General features: G+C 40.1%; 1 protein-coding gene across 3 annotated transcripts in view; it reads right to left on the minus strand.

The window, feature by feature from the left end:
* Positions 1–24,209, minus strand: part of SMARCA2 (SWI/SNF related, matrix associated, actin dependent regulator of chromatin, subfamily a, member 2) — a 163,091-nt gene that overhangs the window by 59,406 nt on the left and 79,476 nt on the right. For all 3 annotated transcript variants that reach the window (XM_045563426.1, XM_045563428.1, XM_045563427.1), the window contains exons 22-26: positions 21,750–21,796; positions 19,222–19,388; positions 14,306–14,469; positions 8,204–8,431; positions 4,138–4,215 (exon numbers count right to left, since the gene is read on the minus strand). In XM_045563426.1, coding sequence (XP_045419382.1) covers positions 4,138–4,215; positions 8,204–8,431; positions 14,306–14,469; positions 19,222–19,388; positions 21,750–21,796 — 684 coding nt within the window. The remainder of the gene's footprint in view (positions 1–4,137; positions 4,216–8,203; positions 8,432–14,305; positions 14,470–19,221; positions 19,389–21,749; positions 21,797–24,209) is intronic.

Raw genomic sequence — 24,209 nt, forward strand, 5'->3', positions numbered from 1 at the left:
CCTGTGGTTGGACATGTGGAAAGAAGATAAATGGTTTAATTAGTAAGTCAGCCACAAATGCACTAAATTTTCAATCCACCGTGGGCACTGTGAGGGGAATGCTCCTCAATTCTCTACTTTTTAAAAGTTGAGCTCTTAGGAAAATATTACACCTCAGAGAGACAGAGCTCAGAGGTAATCTCACCTCAACCGATCAGGTTATAAGTGCAATGGCTCCCTTCCATAGCCTTCAAACTGCCTATTCCCCCATGTCCTGCTCTCTTTTTAAAAATTCAGTTCAGTTGTAAATAAACTAAGTGCCACATATTTGGCTTTAATCAATAACTAAACATTCTGATAGATTAAAAAAGAGTAAATAAAACTGTCACTGAATTTCTATACACATTAATTATATATTATCACTAGCTAGATGTATTATTTCCATAATCAAATAGACCATTAATCATTACATTATTTACCTTTTCCCTCTTCCTTCGGTTCTACCGTACTGAAACAGAGTTCGATACAATTTTTTCTTAAAAGCTAAGACTGACAAAATGTAAATGAAATATCTACTACTCAGACCCAAATATGACCTCTAGAACTGATTTAAAAATGAGAGGTCAGAGCCCCTTACACTATGCTTCTTCAACACTTTTGGAAATCATTATGTTCCCAGAATCGGGTAGGCTTGGGGCATGGCGAAGTCCCATTGGTAGATAAATGTGGCCATCCTGCTCTGTCATATGCTATAGTTAGCTCACGACACTCTGCTTCCATCCTGCCTTCTAATGCTTTGGTATCAGAAATGGGATCCACTAAACTCTCATAATTAGCACACAGAGGATGCCTTGTTTATAAGAGGATCTAAAGAGAGGCTTCATGAGGCAACCTCCTAATAGTTATTAGGTAGCTAATAAGAAAAAACATTGTTTTGTTAATGTCCTGCACTAAGATGACAAAATATTGCCACTTCGGTTTTTGGTTATACTATACTACTACTATTGCCTATCCCAAAGCCTGTAAAAGGGCTAATGCATTTATCCACGATTGTGAAAATAAATCTCTTCTGATATAAAAGAATATTATATGCTTGCTTTTTCTTTTAAGAAAGGTAGGTGCAATTAAATAAGTTAAGCTTAAAGTCTTAATGAATTCATCTCTCCCTAGAGATTTCTATCTGTAGAATACTAACACAGATTCTTAAAATCATCATTTCAAGAAAAAGTCTAACTTAGTATTTAGATTCTATTATACATAAACACGTTTGTCTTGAGACCTGATTAGAAACTTTATACTTACAAGTAAAATTATTTTTAAAATAATTTTTTAAAATTTTAGAATAATTTTTAAAATTCTTGCCTCTCTAGAGAACATAGCATCTAAAAACTTAATGTCTGTATGTTGGCAAAATGTTTCATATATGTCTTGATCTGTCAAAGATCTTTTTAGGTAAAATTCATAAGTAATCAGTATGAAAGATAACTTTTTCTGAAGTCACATTTTTAGAAGGAGAAAGCCAGACAAATGTGTAAAATAAAGGTTTTATTTTAAAGAAACTATCTGCTTATCCTGTGTTGTTTACCAGTGTCTCTGATATAAAATCAAATAATAAGTTTATATTAATTTTACAGAGAGAACTAACTCTCTTATAATATTAGATAAAGAGTTTAAATATTTGAAAACCAAAGATTTATCTTAGCTCACATTCCATTCTTGTTTCTCACTAAACTTTTTAATAGGAATAGCTGGCAAGGATTCACATTTTATTTCCTGCCCCCTGGTGGAGGTGCTAATGAACAGTGAATTGGCCAAAGGCAGACAGTGGATTTGAAGATTTTTTAAAAAACAAAACAAATGCAAAATCTGTCTAATCCCCCAAATAGATGCCAACCTTTAAGAAACAAGCAGAAAATTCACAAAATCAAAGTGCCTATGAAAAAAGCGTTCCCTGATCAGCCTCACCTGTTACGAGCCTGTTCTTTGGGTAGTAAAATATTCCCAAGTTAAAAGAAGGCTGTGCTTTGGCCACACATTCCAGTTTTTTCTGAGGCTTTCAATTTCTGCAAATACCCAGCCCAAAAGTAAGGGAGGGTAAGTACTCTTCTCCCCGTATTTCAGGGATGCTGATGGAATTCTCCATCTCTGGGCCTAATCTAATTTGGATCATGGCAGGCAGCGTCTTGAGAGTAGCTGAGGCTACAGCAGTGCTGGGTTATTGCCAATCAGCGATCATCAGCCAGGGAGGCTGAGGGCCTCTTGCCTGTGTGTTCCCCAGTAATCTACATTTTAATAAGTTCCTCAAGGAGCGAGAGGATGTCTATTGCCGACGTGTATACCTAACCTCCCTAAATGGAGAATTCTGTAATCTACAAATGTGCTGACCAACAATATGAGTTAAGAAATTTAGAATTTTATGAATGCTCTATTTGACCATGCTCTTACATCTTTCTTACTGCCATTTCTCTCCAAAATGACTTTGCCTGGGTAGGGTGGTTCCTTTGGGGGAGTGAGCTAGAAGAGGTAGAACATAACCCAAGTTAGGAGTTCAGGAGTTATTCCTACAGCTAACTGAATTTTCCTGAGAAGGAATTAAATGTCTTTTATGGGGAATCATTACACACAATCAGTACTCCCTAGACAAAAAAAATCACACATGAAAAACCAAAAATAACATAAGCCTCCACACAGCTGGAGCTCCACACGCAAAGACTGTCTAGGCTGAAAAGGCAGAGATTGCAAACTCTGTGGGTCATATTTGGCCCACAGTAGTGTTTTGTTTGGCCTGCAGTGTTATATAATAATTTTTTAAAGATGAATTTAGTTGCAAACATTTTGAAATCTAGAGACTGCATATAAAAACCTAGATTTCCAGCTTCTCTTGAAAATTTGTAACTTCTGGCTACATGGGTCTCACATTGCTACCTTGCAGCTCTGTCTGCCCCCTTACACAAAGCATCTCCAGTGCACCTAACCCTGTCCACTTGCCTCACTCAGTTACTTACCTGAGACCTGAAGGTGTTCAAATTTGGGACCTCTGATTTTAGGGTTCTGCAGCATTTGGCCCCCAAAATTATGGTTTTCGTTTATCCACTCCCTCCACCATCAGGCTAAATGTCTTTTATAAAGATCAAAGTCATTAAAGGTACTGGAAGGAACCTCTTAACTTTATACATCCTGATCCATCCTGCCGTCTTCACAAAGCCTGTAATTTTGCAGATATCATTGTTCATTCAATAAATATTTATTGAGCAACTACTAAGTGCCAAGGACTGTTCTGGTCATTGGAAACACAGAGAGAAATAAGACAGCTGTAGCAAATGCCTCAAGAACGCAGCGAATATCACTTCGGGGAGCCTCCTTCACTAGCCAGGGGGCTTGCAGCTGGCATTGCACATAAATCAAATTCAGGTCTCAGTAAAATTACAGAGGTGGTGTGTTACAGAATGTCAAGGTTGAAACCACGGACATCAAATCCTCAAATGCCAAGGTTCTTTTACACCTACTTTGTACCAGTGAAATCCAACCCGTTTTGATCTTTAAATGAAGGTGATACCTTTATGCACACCTTGAAGGATCCTATTTGCTCAAGCAGGCTCGCCTCAACAATTAAAAGAAGCACACCTGTGTTATTTTAGCTGTTGTTACCCACCTGTCCCCACGGGGAGCATACTTGCTTTGATCCAGTAAGGAGATGGCTAGGGCATAGTTAGAAACTCTAATGCCTACAGGGACCAGGCAGGTGTCCTCAATGGTGCCGGCCTGGGATCAGAAGCAATCTGGGAGTAGAGGGGGTCTGTGGTAAGCTGTGGACCACGTGGCCGGTCCAGTGGGGGCAGCCGCTACTCAGCTCTGGCCAACTGTTTCCACACACTGATGTGGGCCTGGTATTGCCCGATCTCATTTTTCAAGAGAAGCCAGAAATCAGGATTCTTTTTATGTTGGCAACGAATGGGATATTTAAAAAAAAAATCTCTGCGTGGGCCAAACAAAATATGTCTGCAGGCTAAATCCAGCCAGTTTGCAGCGTCTACACTGAAGGAAAGGCACGGGCTTCACAAAGGAAGCTCCGCCAGGGCACACAGGCCCCAGACATCTTGGTTAACAGAAAGAGGGGCAGGGGAAGAAGGGATTTGTTTTCATGATTTTTTGCATTACCATAAAAAGATCAAATTCTTCTTCTCGTCGAGCGATCATTTGGTTCAGAGTCTCATCGTCCGGTACCTCATCTTCTTCCTGGGGTTAAAAACACAGTGATTTAACAGGCTTTAGGGGAGAGGCCGGACAGCTGGGGCATGCATGGTACAGACGGGTAAGGCAACTCTATTCCCCAGACCAGAGGGGTCCCATTTCTCAAGCCAGAAAAAAAAAAAACAAGGGAAGGGTTGCTGGGTTCAGTACTTGCTGTAATTATTTTGCAAGCTTTTCAAATGATCTTCCCAGAGAAAAGTCTGTTCAGGGAGGAAACGTGGTTCATTAAAAGAAATACTGGTTCTCCTGGGTGTGTATCTTGATTCTGTTACTTTTAAAACAAGTTACTTAATATCTCCCCGCCTCAATGACTTCATCTGTCAAAAGGGCGTGACATCTACTTCACAGGAGGATGTAAGATTTAAATAAGAAAAACCACACGAAAAAATGAAATTAATTCTTTTAATGTCATTTACCTTATCCCAAATAAGGTAAAAAGCCTTACAAAAAACATGAGTATGTGAAACCTTGTGACTATGCACAGAGTAAGACAATAAAAATCACATATATGTGCCAAATATATACCCTTTCAGATATGTTTAATCAATGTATCTCTGTGGGCATTATTATTGCTAATGGTTAGAGCTATAGCTGGGACAAAAGGTATCAATAACAAAAAATAATTTAAATAATGTAGAGAAAACAGTTACATAAGGGCTAAAATTTTAATTAATTAAATTAATTTTGTTAAAGGAAGGCACATTTTCTCTCTGCTAATTCCTCAGAAATAATCAGTTCAAGTTGTTCAGAAATGTTATAGTATGACCTCCACACTTTTAAAAAATGGTTCTAAAAGTTGGGCATATACTACAGGACTTATCTTTCAAAATTATTTTTATCATATGTTGAGTGGGCTTGTTAAAAATCTAATGGGGAATTTCAGTGTATCAGCCGAGGGAAAGAAAGAGGAAAACACAGAGCTTCAAACATCCAATTTCACAAATCATATGTTCAAAATGAGGCAACTTGTTTTAGAAAAAGAATATGAGTGTACTAGCAGCTTAAATGAGATGACTGTGTCAGTTCCCAAGATAATGTCTTTCATGCTGTAGGAACTTAATAAGTGTTAGAAATGAATGTAATCCTATAAAGTAGAAAACCTATGATTCAAGATAATAGTTACTTCTGAAAAGCCTTCTATTCTAGTTTACTTCCAGACTGATTAAAGTCAATTTGTCTAACTATTACATTTCATCTGACAAAGACACAGACTGGTTGGGAGTGGGCTTAGACTTCATGGTACAAAGTATGCAATTAATGCATCCTTTGGTGAACAGGTGTCCTGCTCTGCCTTATCCTCTTCCTAGAGCCACATGTTACTCTCTCTTCACCTATACAATGGAGGTCTTCAACATCTCCATGCCAAAGATGAAAGGATTATCCCAAGAAGGCTGCCCATGGTGACCAGACCTTTACGGAGAACCAAATGGCTGGGAAATGCATGATAAATATTCCTGGGTTCTTTGTGCCCTAGCACTTGGAGGCACGTCAAACACAGTGACGATGGCCTATGCTGCCTTGGATATTCAGGACTGGAGCCCTTGACTGCAATCTCTCAGTGTCCCCCCCAAACAGGCCACCTAGAAAATGACAATGTTTGTGTGACACATTGGTGGCCCAGGAGGGGTGTGGAGCCTCAGCAAGGCTGCTCACAGCTAGTAGCATTTGGCAGGGGATTCCATTGTCAACGGAAAAAAAAACCAAACTCTGTAAAATAATTTTAAAGAGATTTATTCTGAGCCAAATTTGAGGACCATGACCCAGAGCCACACCCAAGAGGCCTTGAGCAAGTGGACTGGCTGTGGCTGGGTTACAGTTTGGTTTTATACATTTCAGGGAGACAGGGCTTACGGGTAAAGTCATAAATCAATACATGGGAGGCATACATTGGTTTGGCCCGAAAAGGTGAGCCATCTCAAAGGGGGGTGGGGGACTTACAGATTATAGGTGGGTTTAAAGATTCTTTGGCTTGTAATTGGTTAAAGACATGAATGAAGCTTTGTTGAAAGGCTTGGAATGTTTTAACATAGGAGCTGTTTATCAGAGATAAGCCACCGACATAGATTTGTTGTGTAAATTGAGGACCTGTAGGTTTGTCTTGCATAGCCTTAGGCCTGCCAATGGGTTACAAAGGATGTTCCCCAGAAGGGAGGGCGGCATGATAAGGCATGTCTGACCTCCTTCCTCCTAGCAGACAATTTAGTTTTAGGATATTCCTTTGGCCATGAGGGGGTCAGCTGGGGGGGCGGTGAGCCTTAAAATTTCATTTTGGTTCACACCACTCTAGGCCCCACCTGGAGGCCCTCTGGCTTTGGAGAGATATCCCTGCAGCTTAGGAGGGCAGGCCACCTTGCACCCCTTCTTAACCAGGTCAAGTTCTAATGTCACGTGGTCTGCATAAAACAGATAAGCAAAAATGCTGAGGAGACTACAGGCTAAATATCAGCTCTGTCCACATCTGCTTTGTGACAGTAAATATCATTCACCATATTGGGTTTTTTTTTTTGAAATGTCCAAGTGTGTAAACAACAACAAAAAAAATCACCTTACAATTTAAGTCTATATCTGTACCGGATATTCAATTTCAAGAATCAGAAATGGTGAATTATTTGAGATAAAAATTTTTTAAATGTGTGTAGATGTGTGAGTGTGCATATGCAGTTTTCATCAATTTCATGAAACTCAATGGATGACTAATCAAATATGTAAGACTGTCAAATTAGGAAGCATAATACAAAAGTGCTCTTCAGTTTGCAAAAGGGTTCATTTCAGGATTCCTTTAAATATCAAGCTCTACTTCACATTTAGATTTGTTTCAAGAAAAAAAAGTACAGACGATCCTCGACTTAACGATGGTTGGACTTATGATTTTTCGACTTTCAGATGGTGTGAAAGGGGTATGCATTCAGTACACTCCTTGACTTAAGATGGGGCTATGTCCTGATATTTTTGACTTAACAATGGGTTTATCGGGATGTAACCCCATCATAAGTTGAGGAGCATCTGTATATAAGACCTTAAAAGCAATCTGGTTCATAATTTATAGACGACTTCAAAAACACATATCCTATTTAAGGCAAAAATAAAAATCTAATATATGCAATAAAAATAGTATTCTATATGAATATGTAAGGTAAACTTACGCTTCAATTTATAAGTATGGGTATACAAAAAATATACGTTCATCCCCAGCCAGTTTTATGATAAGAACTGGCTGGTACTGGTATTTTGTAGTTTGTTAGATTACATAAATGTGTATTTCAAATCCATTTTGGAATGAATATTTAGTATAAAATCACTAAAATTGGCGATCTAAAAAAAAATACAAACGACAACCCAACGTTCCCCTAAAATAAACATAATCAATGCATTCCTTCCACAGTCTGGGTGAATAAAGACTGTTGAACCAGTATTTTTCGCAGCCTCTGGTCAGCTCTTAAAGAGCAATTTGTAGTAGGGGTTTAGATCAAGCTTTCCAAGTGCACGTACAGCTGAATGAGCTAAAGACAGCTGTGAGGGCTTGTCCTACGGAGGTGTTGAAGTGCTGTGATCCCTGATCACAAGGCAGCAGAGAGACAGAGGAGGCGAGGAAGAAAAGGCAAAGAGGGCCCCTTCCAGCTCTGTCTCCTCTCATCCAGCTGAACTGTCCCTGCAAGCGTCCTCCCTGCAGTTCCGCGACCGCCCCACAGAAGGCAGCATTGACAGCACAATAACGCAGCTGGTTGTCCCTCCCCGGGAACAGGAGCACCCGCAGGCCAAGCCTTGAGGTCCCCCTAGCAATGACTTTTAAGACACTCCTTTGGATAAATTTCAGAGGCTTTCTGTGCTTGGGATCTAAAACAGCTGCTAATTTATTCATTTTAATTAACGCCAGCCCAGAAAGTTCTTTAAAGAACAAAGGGGTTATTCTTACTCCCTCAGAGACAAAAGGTCACTGTTTGATTTCATAAACTCGGGGGCTTTCCGTTAATACCTCATTTTCCTCTTCGTGCTCCAATATGGCCTGCAGGAACGCCCTCCGCTCGTGGCTTGAAGACTTCTGGTCAAACATCCCGGCCTGGATCACTTTCTGATCCACGTTCAGCTTGTATTTTGCCGCCGCGAGGATCTTTTCCTCTACACTGTTCACGGTGCACAGCCTCAGCACCCGGACCTCGTTCTGCTGCCCGATGCGGTGAGCTCGGTCTTGGGCCTGCAGATCCTGTTTGGGGGAACGACACGCTTTGAGGACTGAGATGCCTGCCTTGGCCTCCCAAACCAGTCCCTACCCAAGAGAGAAACACGGGAGGGGTATGCATTCTGCCTTCACCAAGGTAAGATTCTGCTTACGTTTTAAAAATATGCAAGCTACCTTCTTTGGAGAAATTCAAGGACGTTTTTAGTTGAGGAAACCTGAGTTTCAATTAACCAAGCCAACCTATATACATCTCAGGTTTTGAAATCAAGATCTCAAAATGTTTTCTCTTCTTAGGTTTGCTATCAGAATTAGACCCTAACTAAACAAAAAAGACAACACTGAGATCAGAATTATGACTTAGACTATTACCTACAACTAACCTTAAGTTGCAAGAAACACCTTCCCTTTGGTATGATGTGTTAAAGATGATTTTTAAAACATCATTGAATTGTACATACATAATATATATGGTGATTCCATAGCTAGCCAATTTCCTGGGTCCTAACCCTATCAAAGACTCAGTTTTTAGTTTGAAAAATCAAAAGGATTGACAGTGGGATAGTAAACTGGTAAACTGGTAAACTTTTCAGGATAGAAATTTGTCACTAAAAAGTGTTAAAATTGGGTATGTCTCTGACTCAGAAATTTCGCTTCTGAAAATTTATCCTAAAGAAATAATCATGGATATGCATAAAGATTTAGAAATAAAGATGTACTTTCACAGTGTTACTTATTATTAATATTTACAATGGTTTTTTCAATAAAGGAAATGAACATTCAACAAAACACTCATTTGGATAACTTTCAGAGGCTTTTAGATTGGTTAAAGAAATTATAGTATTCCACTGTATGTCTGTACCAACATAATATCATAACAGTTATAATGTAGAAGATTTAATAACATAAAGCCATAGTAAGTGAAAACAACATGTTAAAAATGAGCAGTGAACTGTCTCTGTAATGGGCCCAGTAGTCAATATTCTAGGCTGTCTGTCCCAGGAGCAAAAACTGAGCAACTGTTCTTGTCAAAGGCTAATAATTTTTCCCCTTATTTTATATTTATACCTAAAAATGTGAAAACCATTCTTCACTGACAGGTCGTTAAAAATGAGATTGTCTAAAAGGCAGGAAGGACAAACGCCAACATCCCACAATGTTTATATATCCAGGTAATAAGATTACAGGTGTTAATTTTCTTCCTTTTGCTTTTTTCTACTGTAGATGTTTTACTCTTATAATAAGAAAAAAAGGCTTTAATGAAATCTTTAAATAAAAACCTTCATAAACCTATGAAGCAGTTACCTAATTTTACAGGTATCCAATAAAAGCTTCTTGGTGTGCCACTTATATTCACTGTGGTGGTCCAGGTGATAGTATCTGGGCCAGTGCTAATTAGTGGTTTGCACGTGCCCCCAATACGCTGTATAGATTTTCAGGGCAAAGGTCTGCTCCCTGGATCCCACATCCCTAGCACCACAGTTTGCGCAGAGCTGGTGCTCAGCAGCTGTAAAACCCATCCTCTTGCCCAGAGAAGTTTTCTGGTCATCTGTGTAGGAGGAGGAGGCAGCAGGCAAAAGTCTGCCCAGATTTGTTTTTGCTGCAGGGACCTTTAAAATTAAGTAACTAATTAGGCAAAAGTTTGTCCTCAGAAGATATCTGAGTAAGTGAATATAAAACGTCACAGTGCTGAGCCATGAGCACAGCTGGGGCCCATCCAAATTAGATTATTTTCTAAAGAGGAGAATGTGAGGTGGATCATTAAAATGCAAAAGGTGGGGGAACTCCAAACTTCCTTTTCGAGCCCTTAGTTTGATCGTCTCTCTCAACCCCGCTTCACCGGAACTGCTAAGCCGCAGTCAAGGTGACTCTAGCTCTGCACCATCAACCTTTCCATCACCTCCTGCAACAGGGGCAGCAAACTGTCTCTGTCATGGGCCCAACAGTCAATAGTCTAGGCTGGCCCAGGAGCCAAAACTGAGCAACTGTTCTTGCCAAAGGCTAATAATTTTTCTTCCTATTTTATATTTATACCTAAAAAGGCGAAAACCACTCTTCACCGTCAGGTTATACCAAAACAGGTGGCAGGCCAGTCTTGGCCTGTGACTCGTAGTGTGCTGACCCCTGTCCTAGAAGATATTGATAAAGCCACAAACATGCTAAAACGTAAGTGGCAGCACAATACAATAGGTGAGGAAGCAGAGCACGTGGACGATATACAAACAGGATAACAAGTTCTCGAAACCTTGGGAACCTACTGCAGTTGGTTTTGTTGGGCCATGGTGACAGTGGTATGTGCTTACGTGTTTAAGATCATCCATCTATGTGGAAAGCAGCAAAAGGCATTAGTATTTCTAGGCTGGAGAAGTTTATGGAAGGTGAGCCTGTGAGTCTCTAAGCCAAAATGAGGGGGAAAAGAATATTATGACCAAAAAATAGGTATAATTACTGAATGGATTATTATTTCAAAAGTCGTAATTAGTGGTCTGAAACTTCCTCAGCCTGACTCAGGTGTGATAATACCTGAAGCCAAGACGCTGGCCTGAGAAGAGGGCCTGCGAGGTGATTGTGGCTGGGCATTCTGCAATAGCAGCTGCAGCGCCCCGGGTTAAAAATACAAGTTAACAACCCATGTTTCTAATCCACAGTTTGGAAATGAGAGTCTTGGTAACCCTGAGGAATCTGACTGCTAACTCCACAATCACGAGTTCTATCTTTGCTTTTAGGCAGGGCCTATAGTTAGTCAAGTTAAGGCCTCTACAATCTGCCAAACTATGTCAAATAAACCTCCTGTTCTATTCATCTGCCTTAATTCTACTCAACATGATAAAGAATAACCACAGTTCTTCAGTGCATGCTGAAATTAACACAGCAAACAGAGATCCACAGCTTTCATTTGGGGGCTATGCAGTAAATATGCAGGGGTGCAGGGTGGAAAGAGCTCAAAGCCAGGATTCAAACCCAATGACAGACAAGGGTTTGAATGATCCTGGCTGTGCACTCATACGCAAGCTAACACTGACTGGTTTCCTTATGTGTAAGATATCTTGAGAATTACCTAAACTAATGTATGCAAAGTGCCTAATAATACCTGGTATAGTTGTTTAATAAAAGTTAGTTCCTGTACCTTTTAAATGAAAACTCAGTATTCATCTTTATCACTCTAAGGTCACCAATTTCTAAAAATGAAAAAAAGATGGCCCAAACTAATGGTCCTGTTTAAGTGACAGACGGAAAATCTGGTCAGCCCAGTGTATCGGACCTGGTGGAAGTGAAGCCACCTGTGGCAGAGAGACATACTTGCAGATGCAGGTGGGCCAGTTTGAGGAAGTCATGGTAAAGTAGACCAGTGGAAATTTGGGGTCCTGGGTTTTATTGCCAAAGTTTACATGTAGTTAAGAGGGAACTGTTCTGTGTTCTTGCAATTTACTTTGATTCTGGAGTTCCCCTCTTAGTTACTGGTCACAAAAATTGTACCCATGTTTTTAACAGAGCTAGAGAGGGAGCTAGGGAGGAAAAGAGAAAAGACAGGGGTGGTGGGGAAGATGTCCCGGCATCCTTTTCCATGGTAGATTAGCATTTCCTGAAGCAGTGATCTCCTTTGCCTCTTAGAATTTACATGTGCCAGTGAAGGTAAACATCTCAGACTCAGTAGAAATGTTTACCTTAGAAGATAAAATCTAACAAACTCTCCGGTCACCCACAGGACAGTCTTCAGTAAAGACTTAGGCACCAGCAAGTACAGTAATCTAAATGCCCAACCACATTGAGACCCCTGGGAGAAGAGGAATCACATATTCCTCCCCCCTACATAGCCAGCCTAGCTTAGTGCCTGCTCTATAACAAACACTCAATAAGTATTTGTGGAAAAAGTCCTGAATTCAAAATGGTAAAAAGAAAAAACTGCAAATCTCTCACATGAATATGAATTCTACCTGAGCCTTAGGATGCAACAGTTTTATATATTTATAAAAAGTATAAATATTTTCTGAGTTGGGCACAATGGCTCACGCCTACAATCCCAGTACTGTGGAAGGCCAAGGCTGGAGGATCATCCCTTGAAACCAGAAGTTTGAGACCAGCCTGGGCAACACAGTGAGACCCCATTTCTACAAAAAATTTAAAAATTAGCCGGGCATGGTAGTGTGCACCTGTAGTCCCAGCTACGTGGGACACTGAGATGGGAGGATCACTTGAGCCCAGGAGTTCAAGGTTACAGGGAGCTATGATGGATCGATTGTGCCACTGCACTCCAGCCTGAGCGAGAGAGCGAGACCTCATCTTTAATCAATTAATTTAATCACTTTTCTGAAGACTTGGAACTTATACACTCTGTGTTGGTGGCTCCCAACCTTTATCAAGGTCAGAACATTTCAACAGGAACTCTTCTTTAATTTATTCACCTACAGAGAATGACTGGGGAGCATATGCAGTGGTCCAATGCTAGTGGTCACCTAAAGGTTTGGAACCGCTGGTTTATTCTTCAAATCAGTGCTCCTCAACATCAGGAGAGAACCTGTGTCAGCATCTCCTGGGAGCTCTTGAAGGAAGCACCCAACCCACTGAATAAGGACTGGGGGTGGGGCTGTAGGGAATGGGAAGCGGGCACGTATATTTCTTAAAAGCTGTCTTAGCTTTTTTTTTTTTGAGACAGAGTCTTGCTCTGTTGCCCAGGCTAGAGTGTCATGACATCAGCTTAGCTCACAGCAACCTCAAACTCTGGGGTTCAAGTGACCTTCCTGCCCCAGCTTCCCGAGTAGCTCGGACTATAGGCATGTCCCACCACACCTGGCTAATTTTTTCTATTAAGTTTTTCTATTTTTAGTAGAGACATGTCTCACTCTTGCTCAGGCTGCTCTCACATTTCTAAGCTCAAGCGATCCTCCTGCCTCGGCCTCCCAGAGTGCTAGTATTACAGGTGTGAGCCACCGCGCCTGGCCACTCTCTTAGAATTCTAATGCAGCCCTGAACGGTACTTCCTGCCAAAAATGACTGCTATAAGCCTTTTCTACTCAATCTTCACAACGACCCAGTGAGATAGTTGGTGGTACTTTTGAAGAAACCATGGCTCAGTGAGGAGCCTAGGTCAAGTTGATACAGAAGGCACATTCCTATGTGAGAGCTGCAGTTTTCCTTTTTACTATGTTGAGTTCAACATTTGTTCTGATATGAATCAAATGCTGGCCAATATCATTCTACCCAATATCCTACAGGCAGGTGCGTTACCTCCCAGAGTAATTTAGGAAACCAGTGCCATAAGAGGCCTATTCGGATTCTTTTTTAAACCAACCATCAAAGTATTCCTTCAAAAGGATAACTCTAAACTTACAATAAAAGAACTTACAATAATAAATGTTGGACAGAATCATTTTTGATGATGATTTTAAACAAAACACCCAAAACAAAAGGTTAACGATCACATACGAATTGTTTGGCCTTGGGGAAGTGCCTAGGATTCAGTTTCCTTGATGGTAAAGATGTAAACAGTAATATTAACTACCTCGCAGGGTGGCTGTGAAAACTAAACGAAACGACGCACCTGGAGAGGCTGACACAGAGTAAGGATCCCATACGTGCTAGTTGCTGTTGTTCTTATTATTTTAGAACATTTTTGATCATTCCTCCCCAAATGTACTTTGCTCAATGGCAATCCCAGGAGACGCGATTAAAACTAATATGAACCGAGTTTTTCTACCCCAAACCTGACCTCTTTAAAGGCATATATGTAGGACAGCCTATCTATGCTCCGGGGGAGATAAGAGCCCTAAGAATCAACTCCAAAGGAGAAATGGCCCACTCATTTAGAAATCTGCTCTGTCCAGTAGATGTGAATGATGAGACTGATAATCTCTTAGCTCCTGTGCAGAGGGAGGCCTGGGCACCTAAGTCGGGTGTGCAGACCTGATGGGGATTCCAGTCGCTGTCGAAGATGACCACCGTATCGGCCGCCTGAAGATTTAAGCCCAGGCCTCCAGCCCTTGTGCTCAGCAAGAAAATGAAATACTGGGACCCAGGTTCATTGAATTTCTTCAGCAAAGCGGCACGATCTTCAGACTTGGTGGTACCTGAGGGGATCAGAAAAGTAAATTTGCCAATTAACTCCTGTCTGAAAATGGCTCAGAACTAGACAAAAAGGCCGGCTGCCTTGAAAAACACACCCAGACTCCTCTCAGCACCGGTGAGATAATCCCCAGGGTTTTGTACTTTTGGAAAGAACTTTGAACATTGGCAATTAAAAAGAGAGAGAAACCGTTTAAACATTTCTGACTGGGCACCTTCGCAACTTGACAAATTTTACAGAATTCTTACTCTAACCTAAAACTTAATGAAAACATGTTATGGATTTATTTCTGTACTTTAACATATCAAATAATTTTTAAAGCACACACATATACCTAACATGATTCTTATAATGGCTTAAAGCAAGTTTGCCAATAGGCATTAGAGTGAGGACTAATTTATGCCAAGAGAGTGGAAACAAAAGAAAAGCTGATTTCTACTACTTTTCCATTTGGATTGCTACTGGGTATGGCTTGGCTGGGAAAACCATAAAGTGTGAATGGAATATTTTTATCCTTGTTAGCAAGACTTAAAGCCACAATAATCCAAAAAATATATATATATAAGGAGTCTCCTAATCTGTTTCTCACATTAACATTCTGCTCTGTTGAGTTCAAAGGATGCTAAATTAAAACCAATCAAACAGAACAGCACGTTATACACCTGGGGTGGTTCACCCAGAGTCTGAGGAGGCTCCAAAATAGTTAGCAGAGGATACCAAACTGCAGAGTTCGGTGCTCGCTTCTGGGGCACACTCGCATTCCAAAGGAGCCCTTGAGTCACTATGTAGCTGTAATGTATTTTTATGGCCATTTTATGAAATGCATTATGGGAGGGGGAAAAAAAAAACCCACCACTATTCCACCTGAACATATTTCAGCAGAAAAGCATAGGTGCTGAGTTTTGAAAAAGGCTTTAGGCTGTTGGGAAATGTATATGCATGTTACATGACAGCCCTGACTGGTTGCTATACAAATATTATTTCTACATGTTCTGTTTTTTAAGGATGAAAATATATGAGCAATTTACTCCAGAGGATTAAAGCATTTAAGTAACTATAGCTAATGGAATCAAGTTACTATGAGGGTCAGGTTCTCAAACATGGGAGGAATCTGTTTTTCACATTTAATAAAAATAACAATACCCTCCTGATGAGGGGGAAAAATCAATTCCCTGCATATAACAAATCGGGACCAGGAACAAGGGGTTTGAGGGGCTCTCCTCACTTGATGAAGCACCGTTCTTTAGATTCAATTTACTAAGTTAGACTTTGAGTTTAGCCAACCTGTCAAATCCTGCCACAATGTTTTGTCTGAATTTAGATTTTGGGGCAGGGGCACTAAATGTGCTTTGTGGAGTGAAATTTCAAACATGTGAAATTCCTTTTTTTCTTTTTATTTTCAGAATTAGCTTTCTGAGATCAATGTGAACTATTTGTTCGTGATGCTAATGGAGACATGTTCTGTTTTGCCATGAAACAAACCTTCTCTCTATATCGTCTCTCTAGCTGCAATAATTTTTTAAAAATTAGTCACATGGATTAATGGTTCACATATTTATCCCCTGCCTTAAACTGAATGAAAAGCCACAGAAACCAAAAACTATTTCTAAAATGGGAAAAGAGGGGGCTTCCAGAGATAATGGCATCTGTTTTCTGATAGCAGGGTACAAAACTGCCCATCTACGTACTCTGAGGGTAGAAGTTCAACAGTGTTGATTAACTGAAAAATAATCAGTTAATGACCCCATGTATTAAGAAATAAACTAATTAGGGGACATGCCTACTGGGAAGAAATAACCCTAAGTATAAAATAAAGCACTGAAAACCAAAAGGTATATCAAAATTACTTGGTCAAAAGAGTTTTCAGGTCCTATGTCAGATACTTCAAGCAAACAGACCGACCATATATCTGGAGTGTATGTAAACTGTATAAATAGCTGGGAACCTGACAAATTATAAAAACAAACAAGATGAAATCACTTTTCATGCAAGGCTATGGAATTTCTTATTAGAAGGTTCAGATTTGCTGAATTACCAATTCCATTAGTCAAAGATTCCCAAGTCAAGCTCTTTGCTGACCATCAGCTATCTTTTTAATATTGCTCAGGAAGATTCAAACCACCATGTAAGACTTTATCCAAAGGCAAATATTCCTTGCAGGTGGCAGAGGATTTAATGTGCTCAGTACTAGCCTCAAGTCTCATGGACTTTTAGACTTTGATGTAGTACATAACCAAGTATAGGAATACAATTAATACCAAGGGCAACTGTGTTGAAAATTACAGAATTTGCCAGAAGGAACACACTGCCAGTCTTTCATGACTACTAATTTTAACTCAGTTTCCGCTGCTTTTAGAAAATTTTGTCTTCTGGGATAAAACTTCATCACTTGCTCTCACTCAAAAATCATTTCCAGTGAAGATAAAAACTATAACAGAATATTAGCTAAATCTATTCATGCAACCATAATCTTTGCAGAAAAAAATATGCTTAACTTTCATCAAGTGACTTTTTTTTTCCCTGAAGTCAAAATCTGAGACATCAAATTCAGCAATGAAAATGTGAAGTCATTTTAACACTTGAGTGATGGGGGTGGAGGGAGAGAGGTGCAGTTGGAAGTGTGTGTGCTAATTTATCGATACGTATATTGATTGTTTGTCCATCAATTCTGTCCACCCCTAAAATGAATGGCTGCTGTTTCTTATGCAAAGAAATCTGTATAGCTTTCTTCTCAATTCCATCTGTAGCATTTTATGGAACTTGCTTGTCTCCTTCAACCTAACGGTAAGAGCTCTGAGTAGGCATGGTGAGTGGTTCGTTCCTCTTCTATTGCTAGTGCCTGGTCAATTAATCAACTTAAAAAATTTTAACTAAGTTCAAAATCATTCATAAAATGCTGTAGCTAGAAAAGCAGCCTGTATTTCCAGAGATGGGGTATATCTCGCTGGATCTGCTAAAACTGAGCTAATTTGGAATCAGAGAGATCCAAGTTAGAAGCTGGTTTCACTATTTACCTTTGTTTTCTCATCTGTTAACTGGGGATCATAAGAGCACGTTGGTAAACAGGGATGACAGTACCTTATGTGTTGAGAAAATTAAGTTAATGCACAGGAAGTGCCTTGCCTAGCATTCCACATGGAATAGGTGCTCCATAAATGTTAGCTATGACTATTATTATAGCTGTTGTGACTATTATTATTAATAACAATAAGGAGAGCAACCAATAGACTATTAAAGAGAATCTCTCAGGCTGGCAAGAAAACATTAGAGTGATTTGTTTCAAGGAAATCACTTCTTACCAGTTTTATAGATTCAAACATTTCAACGCGGCAGTCCTCGGAGAGCTGAGCTTCAAAATGAAGTGCCACAAAGTAGCAAACAATGGTTATATGTAGGACACCTGTGGGGGCTGTAAATCCAGGGGAAAAAAATAAAGCCGAGATGCCCCTCACCTGAGCAGCAGGTAAAGCAGGCTTTATGTTTTGAAAGAAGCTGCTGAACTTTCCCCTCCCAGGGAGGGAGGGATCCAATCAAAGGAGAAGAGACAAAAGAGGAGATTTGCCAAAAGAGACAGACTGTGGATAATATGGCTGTATCTATGAATTTAAAATGAACATTTACTTAGCCATCCATTGGCTTTCAGTGACTTTGGAAAGGACAGGTAGAATGATTTTAAATAATCAAATTTGTCAGAGGGTATAATTAATTTAAAACCTAATAATACCCTAGGAGGCAGACCATAAAGTGAATTCACCTAACAACTCAAGTAAGAGACTGTATGGCAAGCTGGAATTTGGTATATACCCAATTATATCAAGGGCATAAGAGAGCCAACATGTTGGACTGAAAATAAAACAAAGTCTTGTAATGGAACATAAACTTTAAATTTCCCACTTAGCAATAATAATAATACTGCATTAGGTAAAAGCTGGTATTAGTAGTACTCTACTCTGTTGTACCCAGGGATTAAAACAGCATCCTGCCTGTAAATTAGCTCCTTTTCCTGCTTTCCACCCTTTGAATGCATTATCCTCTGCCATAGTAGAAAAACTTTGATATCCTCAATCTCTAATACATTATGGCTGGTACCCAAATCATAAATTTAGGGGGTACCCCTAAAATCACATTTTTTTCCATTCATATTTTCTTACTAATTTTTAGGACATGGTGTTTAAATTTCACTCTTAAAATCAGGCAAATATTTTATATAGTTTGCAAAATCTGGGAAACAATGAAGTCAAATCTCTTGACAATATAATGTTTTAGGCAGGTCCTAAATAATTTTCTATTTAGAAAAAGAGAAAGGTAATGATAATTAATGATAATTGATAATTAAATAGTCTTAAATGAACCATTAAATTGTTAGTGAAGAAAAGTGACACAGCCTTTATCCCCTTAAAGTATTCCTTTACAGAAAGAGTTAAAGGCTGGTCAACATATTCTATCTGGCACGTAGGTAACAATCAGACCTGAGATCGAGGAGAATTTTAAAATTTTCGGTTAGTTTAGTTTAACTGTGGTGCTCATAGATCACTCTAACTTCATTTGAGTTGGTCTGTATGTGGGACATACAGCTGTGCAAATGATGTCAGCTAATTTGAAGCTGGGGGATGTAAAAACTTCCATCTAGAAAAACTGTGCCCCACCCTGCTAGTCGGTTCTTCAATTTTAACCCGCCTTTTCGGCTGCGATTGGATCCAAGTGTCCACCATCCCTTCATTTGCAGGCCTCTGAGCCTAGCACCTTCTGCACTTACCGTCAAGGCGCAGGTAAAGGAAGTTCCGAAAAGCAAAGTAATCCTCCATGATGGTCATGAGAGACGTCATCTGGCAGAAAAGCAGCACGCGGTGATTAGTAGCTCTCAATTTTGGCAGAATACGATCAAGTAGCTCAAACTTTCCTGAGGCCCGATACAGCTCGGCCCTGAACCCAAAAATGCAAAACAAGAAGACAGTATTACTGCTGTCTTCTTGAAGGAGCCAGTACTGCTTTGCTTGTCATATAGGGTCTTATACATAGTAAACATTCAATACGTAACTGTGGAATGAATATCAACTCCAAAGCAATGAGAGTATTTAGCAGAAAAAGAAAATATAATGTATTCAGACAAAACCCATAAAGAGTGCATTGTGTATGCTAGGTATGAGGACACATTCTAGAAAGGAAAGGAAACAGTTTCATGTTTCTAATACTTTCACGGTCTCTCTCAATTCTCCCTCTATCACTTCTCTCTCTCTCTCTCTCTCTCTCTCTCTCTCTCTCTCTCTCTCTCTCTCTCTCACACACACACACACACACACACGTGTCATATTTCTTTAAGTCCCTCCTTAAGTATATAAAATTATTAATTTAGGGCACTTAAGATACATTTAAATATTTATTGAATGTACTAGGTACCAAGCACAATGCTAGGGATGTGTATAATGATAAGCAAAATACAGTCTCTGCCTCCAAAATGGATAATTGCAGTAATTACAAATTGTGCTAAGTACTATAAAGAAAAATAGTAAGGTGCAATGAGAGAACTCAAGCCACATGTGATACCCTCCTTAGATTAGAGCAGAGCAAACTTTGGCCCTGGCCCGCGGCGTGTGTCTATAAGTAAAGTTTTACTGGAACACAGCCACGCTCGCTCGTCTCTGTTTTGTCTGGCTGCTTTTGTGCTACAGGGGCAGAGCTGAACAGGTGTGGCGGAGACTTTATGGCCCACAAAGCTGAAAATATTTACAATCTGGCCCTTTACAGAAAGAGTTTGCCCACCACTGGTTTACAGTGTCAGAGGAGACCTCCCTGAAAGATAATATTTTAGCTAAAACCTGAAATAATAAGTGTTAAGATGTCCAAGTGAAGAATGGGGGGTGTGAGGTGGAGAGGAGGAGATTCCAGGGAGAGGAAAGAGCATGTGCAAAGGCCCTGAGGAGGAAAGGAGCCTGGAGAGTCTGAGAAATTGAAAAAAACAAAACAAAACAAAACCAGAGAGTGTGGCTTAAACACAAGCGAAGCAAGAATACTGGGACACAAGCACAGAGAGGCAGAGGGTGGGCGTGGGCACAGGTACTGCAGGGCTCTATTAACTATGCTGAATGGTTTATTTTCAGCGTAGTGGAAAGCTGTTGATGGCTTTAAAGCAGGGGAGTGACAAAACCTCGCAAACCTTTTTACATGGATCACCATGGACCCTGTGTCAGAATGGACTGAGAGGGGACAACAGTCCTGGCTTGTTGTAGCATCCAAAAATATAATGGGAGCATGAGAGGGAGAGGATGCCATGATACAGAGAAAGGCTGAGGTAGGGCCTTTCTCCTCTGCAGTTAATTCACCACTTAGTTCTTTTATCAACAGAGCTATGGTATATTGTTGAAACTTTAGGGTGGATATTGTTTGGAAAACTTGCCAGCACACATGCAGTCTATAACACTGAAATGCATCATGGGGTAGTTGATTTTATGACGCAGAATATGTTATTTCTTAAAGATCTCTTTTCAAAAGTAGGTCTTCCTGATGTCCATCCCCTACTCTGAGAACTATCCTCCAAATACCCTCTGTAGCCACGTTTTCACCACGCAACCCTGGCCAAGCAGATGGGAGCAGGAATGACCACAGGACCCAGAGGAAAGAGAGGTAAGGAGAGGCAGGGAGAGCTTAGTGGCATTGTTTCTGGATGGGTTTCAGTTCCTGGTTCTTAGCCCAGCGACACTGTCTGTCCTTGGGATCCAAGAATGACACCTATATCCTAATAATAAAATTTCCCCAGTGCAAAATAAGCAAAACAGAGACTTTCGGCTAATGCACGGCATGATTCTCTTCAATATCCATTGCTAATGAAAAATGTTTTTTATATGGTCACACTCTAACAATTTACAGTAAAATCGGACACATTTATAGCAGATGAGACATTTCCTATCATGCACGTTCATGTTAGATATCAATGTGAAAGTTAATAAGACAAACTCTTTTCAAGCCCAAGCTACACTTTTGGTTATAAGTAACAACCTTTGGAGCTTCAACAACATTTTTAGAGCACGAGGATACCATTAAGTCTATTAAATGAGATCTATGTCCTTTGAATAGCCACTTGCTCAAGGCAAGTAGTGATTTATGCCAGTGAAGTAAAAGAGAATGCTGATATCATTTTGCTTAACAACTTCTGCACCTCTGCTGAGGAGCAAGGAGAGCTGAGAAGGCTGGAAGTGTGTATCTGCAGGATCGGAAACACTAGAGAAAAGGTGTTCAGGTAGGATCAACAATGTTATTTTTTGCAATAAAAAACATTTTAAAATTTACCCATTGATGACTCCATTTGAATAGCCCAGGTGTTCAGCAAAAGATTCCTTTAATAGAGAGAGAAGAAAGTGATTTTTTAAAAAATGTAATTATTAACTTAATGATTATTCTTTTAGTGACATCATCCTATCTATTTCTACAGTATAATTAAAACAAACAAAATAGTTAATGAATAAGCAAATACTCATTACAGGATGAATCAGAAACTCAGTGTCTTTGAGTTCAGACTTTTGTTCCAACAGAAACGTATCCTATGAGCTTCTTCAAGTCTCTAGACTCTCGTACTCAGATGATACAGTTAGTTTACTCATCAAACAATGTCTGAGCATCCACTGGCCCATGGCTGAGCCTGTAGTTGTTTCTGGGCATCCACCCTCCAGGAGTAGCTGCCTGCAAGGAGTTCAGAGTCTAGACCCGAGGAAGAGCTCAATACTAGCAAATCAGGATTAATATGTAAACACAAATATATGTACGGCAGAAACATTTAGCAATGAAAATAATATGATTATATAATATGTTGTAACTCTTAGTTTGGTGAAATCCTAACATCCCTTCCATACTGTGTTTCTCTCTATTACGAATAAGGCCCTAAATGTATACCACCCCTCAGGTGTGTCCCACTTCTACTTTTAGAATACAGAATTTATTCACATAATTCCCTCCTTGCTGACTCAGAGGAAGAAACAGATGACTGTTCTGCACGTGATTTCTCCATTCCCACTTTATGGGAACCGAGACCATCCCGGGGACAGAGAGCAAGTCACACCTTCATGTCAGCCCCTGCTGTCTCCCTTTTCTGCTCTCCGTCCTCCCCTCATCCTGCAGCTCCTCTCCCAAGGGGACTGGCTCTTTCCCTTTGGGCTTGACAGTGACTCTCAAATATGCTCATCATTTATGGCAGGCCCCAGCCTCTCAGGGTGCTACCCTGCAGCAAAATTAACACTGATAAACAAAGGCCAAAAACAGGACTCCAACCCCTAGAACCACGCCTGTACTCATTGGGTTCCATCCCTGTCTCCAAGCAGGGTTGTAAAATCCAGAGATGGTCAGTGTCAATGGATGGTGATAAGATTAGACGTCAGCATCATTTTAAAAATACAGTTTTCATTTCAGTTTAAAGATCCCCAGGGAGGCAGTGAGACCAATCTGAGACTGAGCTTTTGGTATGATTTGGGATGAACAAAGGTGTGTGGCAAACAAAACACAACAAAGGCAAATGTGCGCCCCATCTCTGACCCATAATTGTCAATAGATTCACCAATAACTGTGGATTTCTTTTTTCCACAAATAGACTCCTGAAAGACTTTTTATGTTAAAAATAATTGCACGTCGATGTCTGCCTTTCTACTGACTGCTGCTTAAAGTGTAAATACACAGGCATTGGAGGGCATGGTCCTTAAATTCAGCTTCTTCTACAGTGTCCCTCACCCTTCCCTGCACCCCAGACAGCAGCTGGAAGACAGAAGGCATCATCTCCCTTCCTCCCGACGTGGCCTAGCAGGTGTCCAAGGGTAATTTTTTTATGATAACCAAAATGAAATAAGATTGACACTTAACATCCATAATTTCTAAGTCCCCAAAGCCTTCTACAGACTGGAGTCTGTAAAAGGAAAAATGGATGGTGAGTGACAGGCGAGTCTGACATCACCCCGGTCATTTTCATCATTAAATCTTTTTTCCCGTCCTGTCCCAACCCAACAAACACCCACCACTAAATCATTGATACCTTACATCTATTTAACACACTATCAGTTTATAAGATGCTTCACGTTATTGTTTAAAAGCTGATCCTCCTGCGAGTCTTCTAATCTGTTACTACCCTGGATTATAAATCAAACAAACCACAGCTTGGATATTCTGAGTGACTGACCCCGAACCCAGTTAGAGTAGCCTGAGATCTGAACTGTTATTGCCCACTGGATTCTCCTTCCACTATATATCAAATAACTGATTTGTTGCTGAGATTTCTTTTTTTAAGTGTTGTTTTAAGATGACTGTTGTCATTTTACTTAGGTCTACAGATACTCTCCCCTATGTCTATGGATACTCTTCCCTGGGGACCTGAAAGGCAAAATCAGGGTCTTTCTAATTCCCCAGGACTCTAGTAGAGGGAAACCGTGTATAATAAATACTCTGACCCAACAAGTGCAATTGCCAAATAAAAGCAAGAAAAAAAAAAAAAGACTATTTGAGGTCAAGAATATTTCAAGTCAATTTTTATACTGTGATTAGGTCTTAATTTTCCAGGAGTTTCTATTTATATTTTTAAATAAATTGGTGCAGACACTGGAGGCCTGCAGTGATGTTCTGTTTCCTGTTCATTCTGCAGTAGAAAGCAGGCACGACACTGGCAAATAATCGCCACCAGGACCATTTGTCTTAGCAGCAACACTGAAAAATGGAGACTGCAATTGTGGCTTCTTTTCATTCCTGCTCAAGTCAATTGCTCCTACTGGGGTG

Source organism: Lemur catta, chromosome 10, assembly GCF_020740605.2.
Source record: "Lemur catta isolate mLemCat1 chromosome 10, mLemCat1.pri, whole genome shotgun sequence".
Lineage (NCBI taxonomy): Eukaryota > Metazoa > Chordata > Mammalia > Primates > Lemuridae > Lemur > Lemur catta.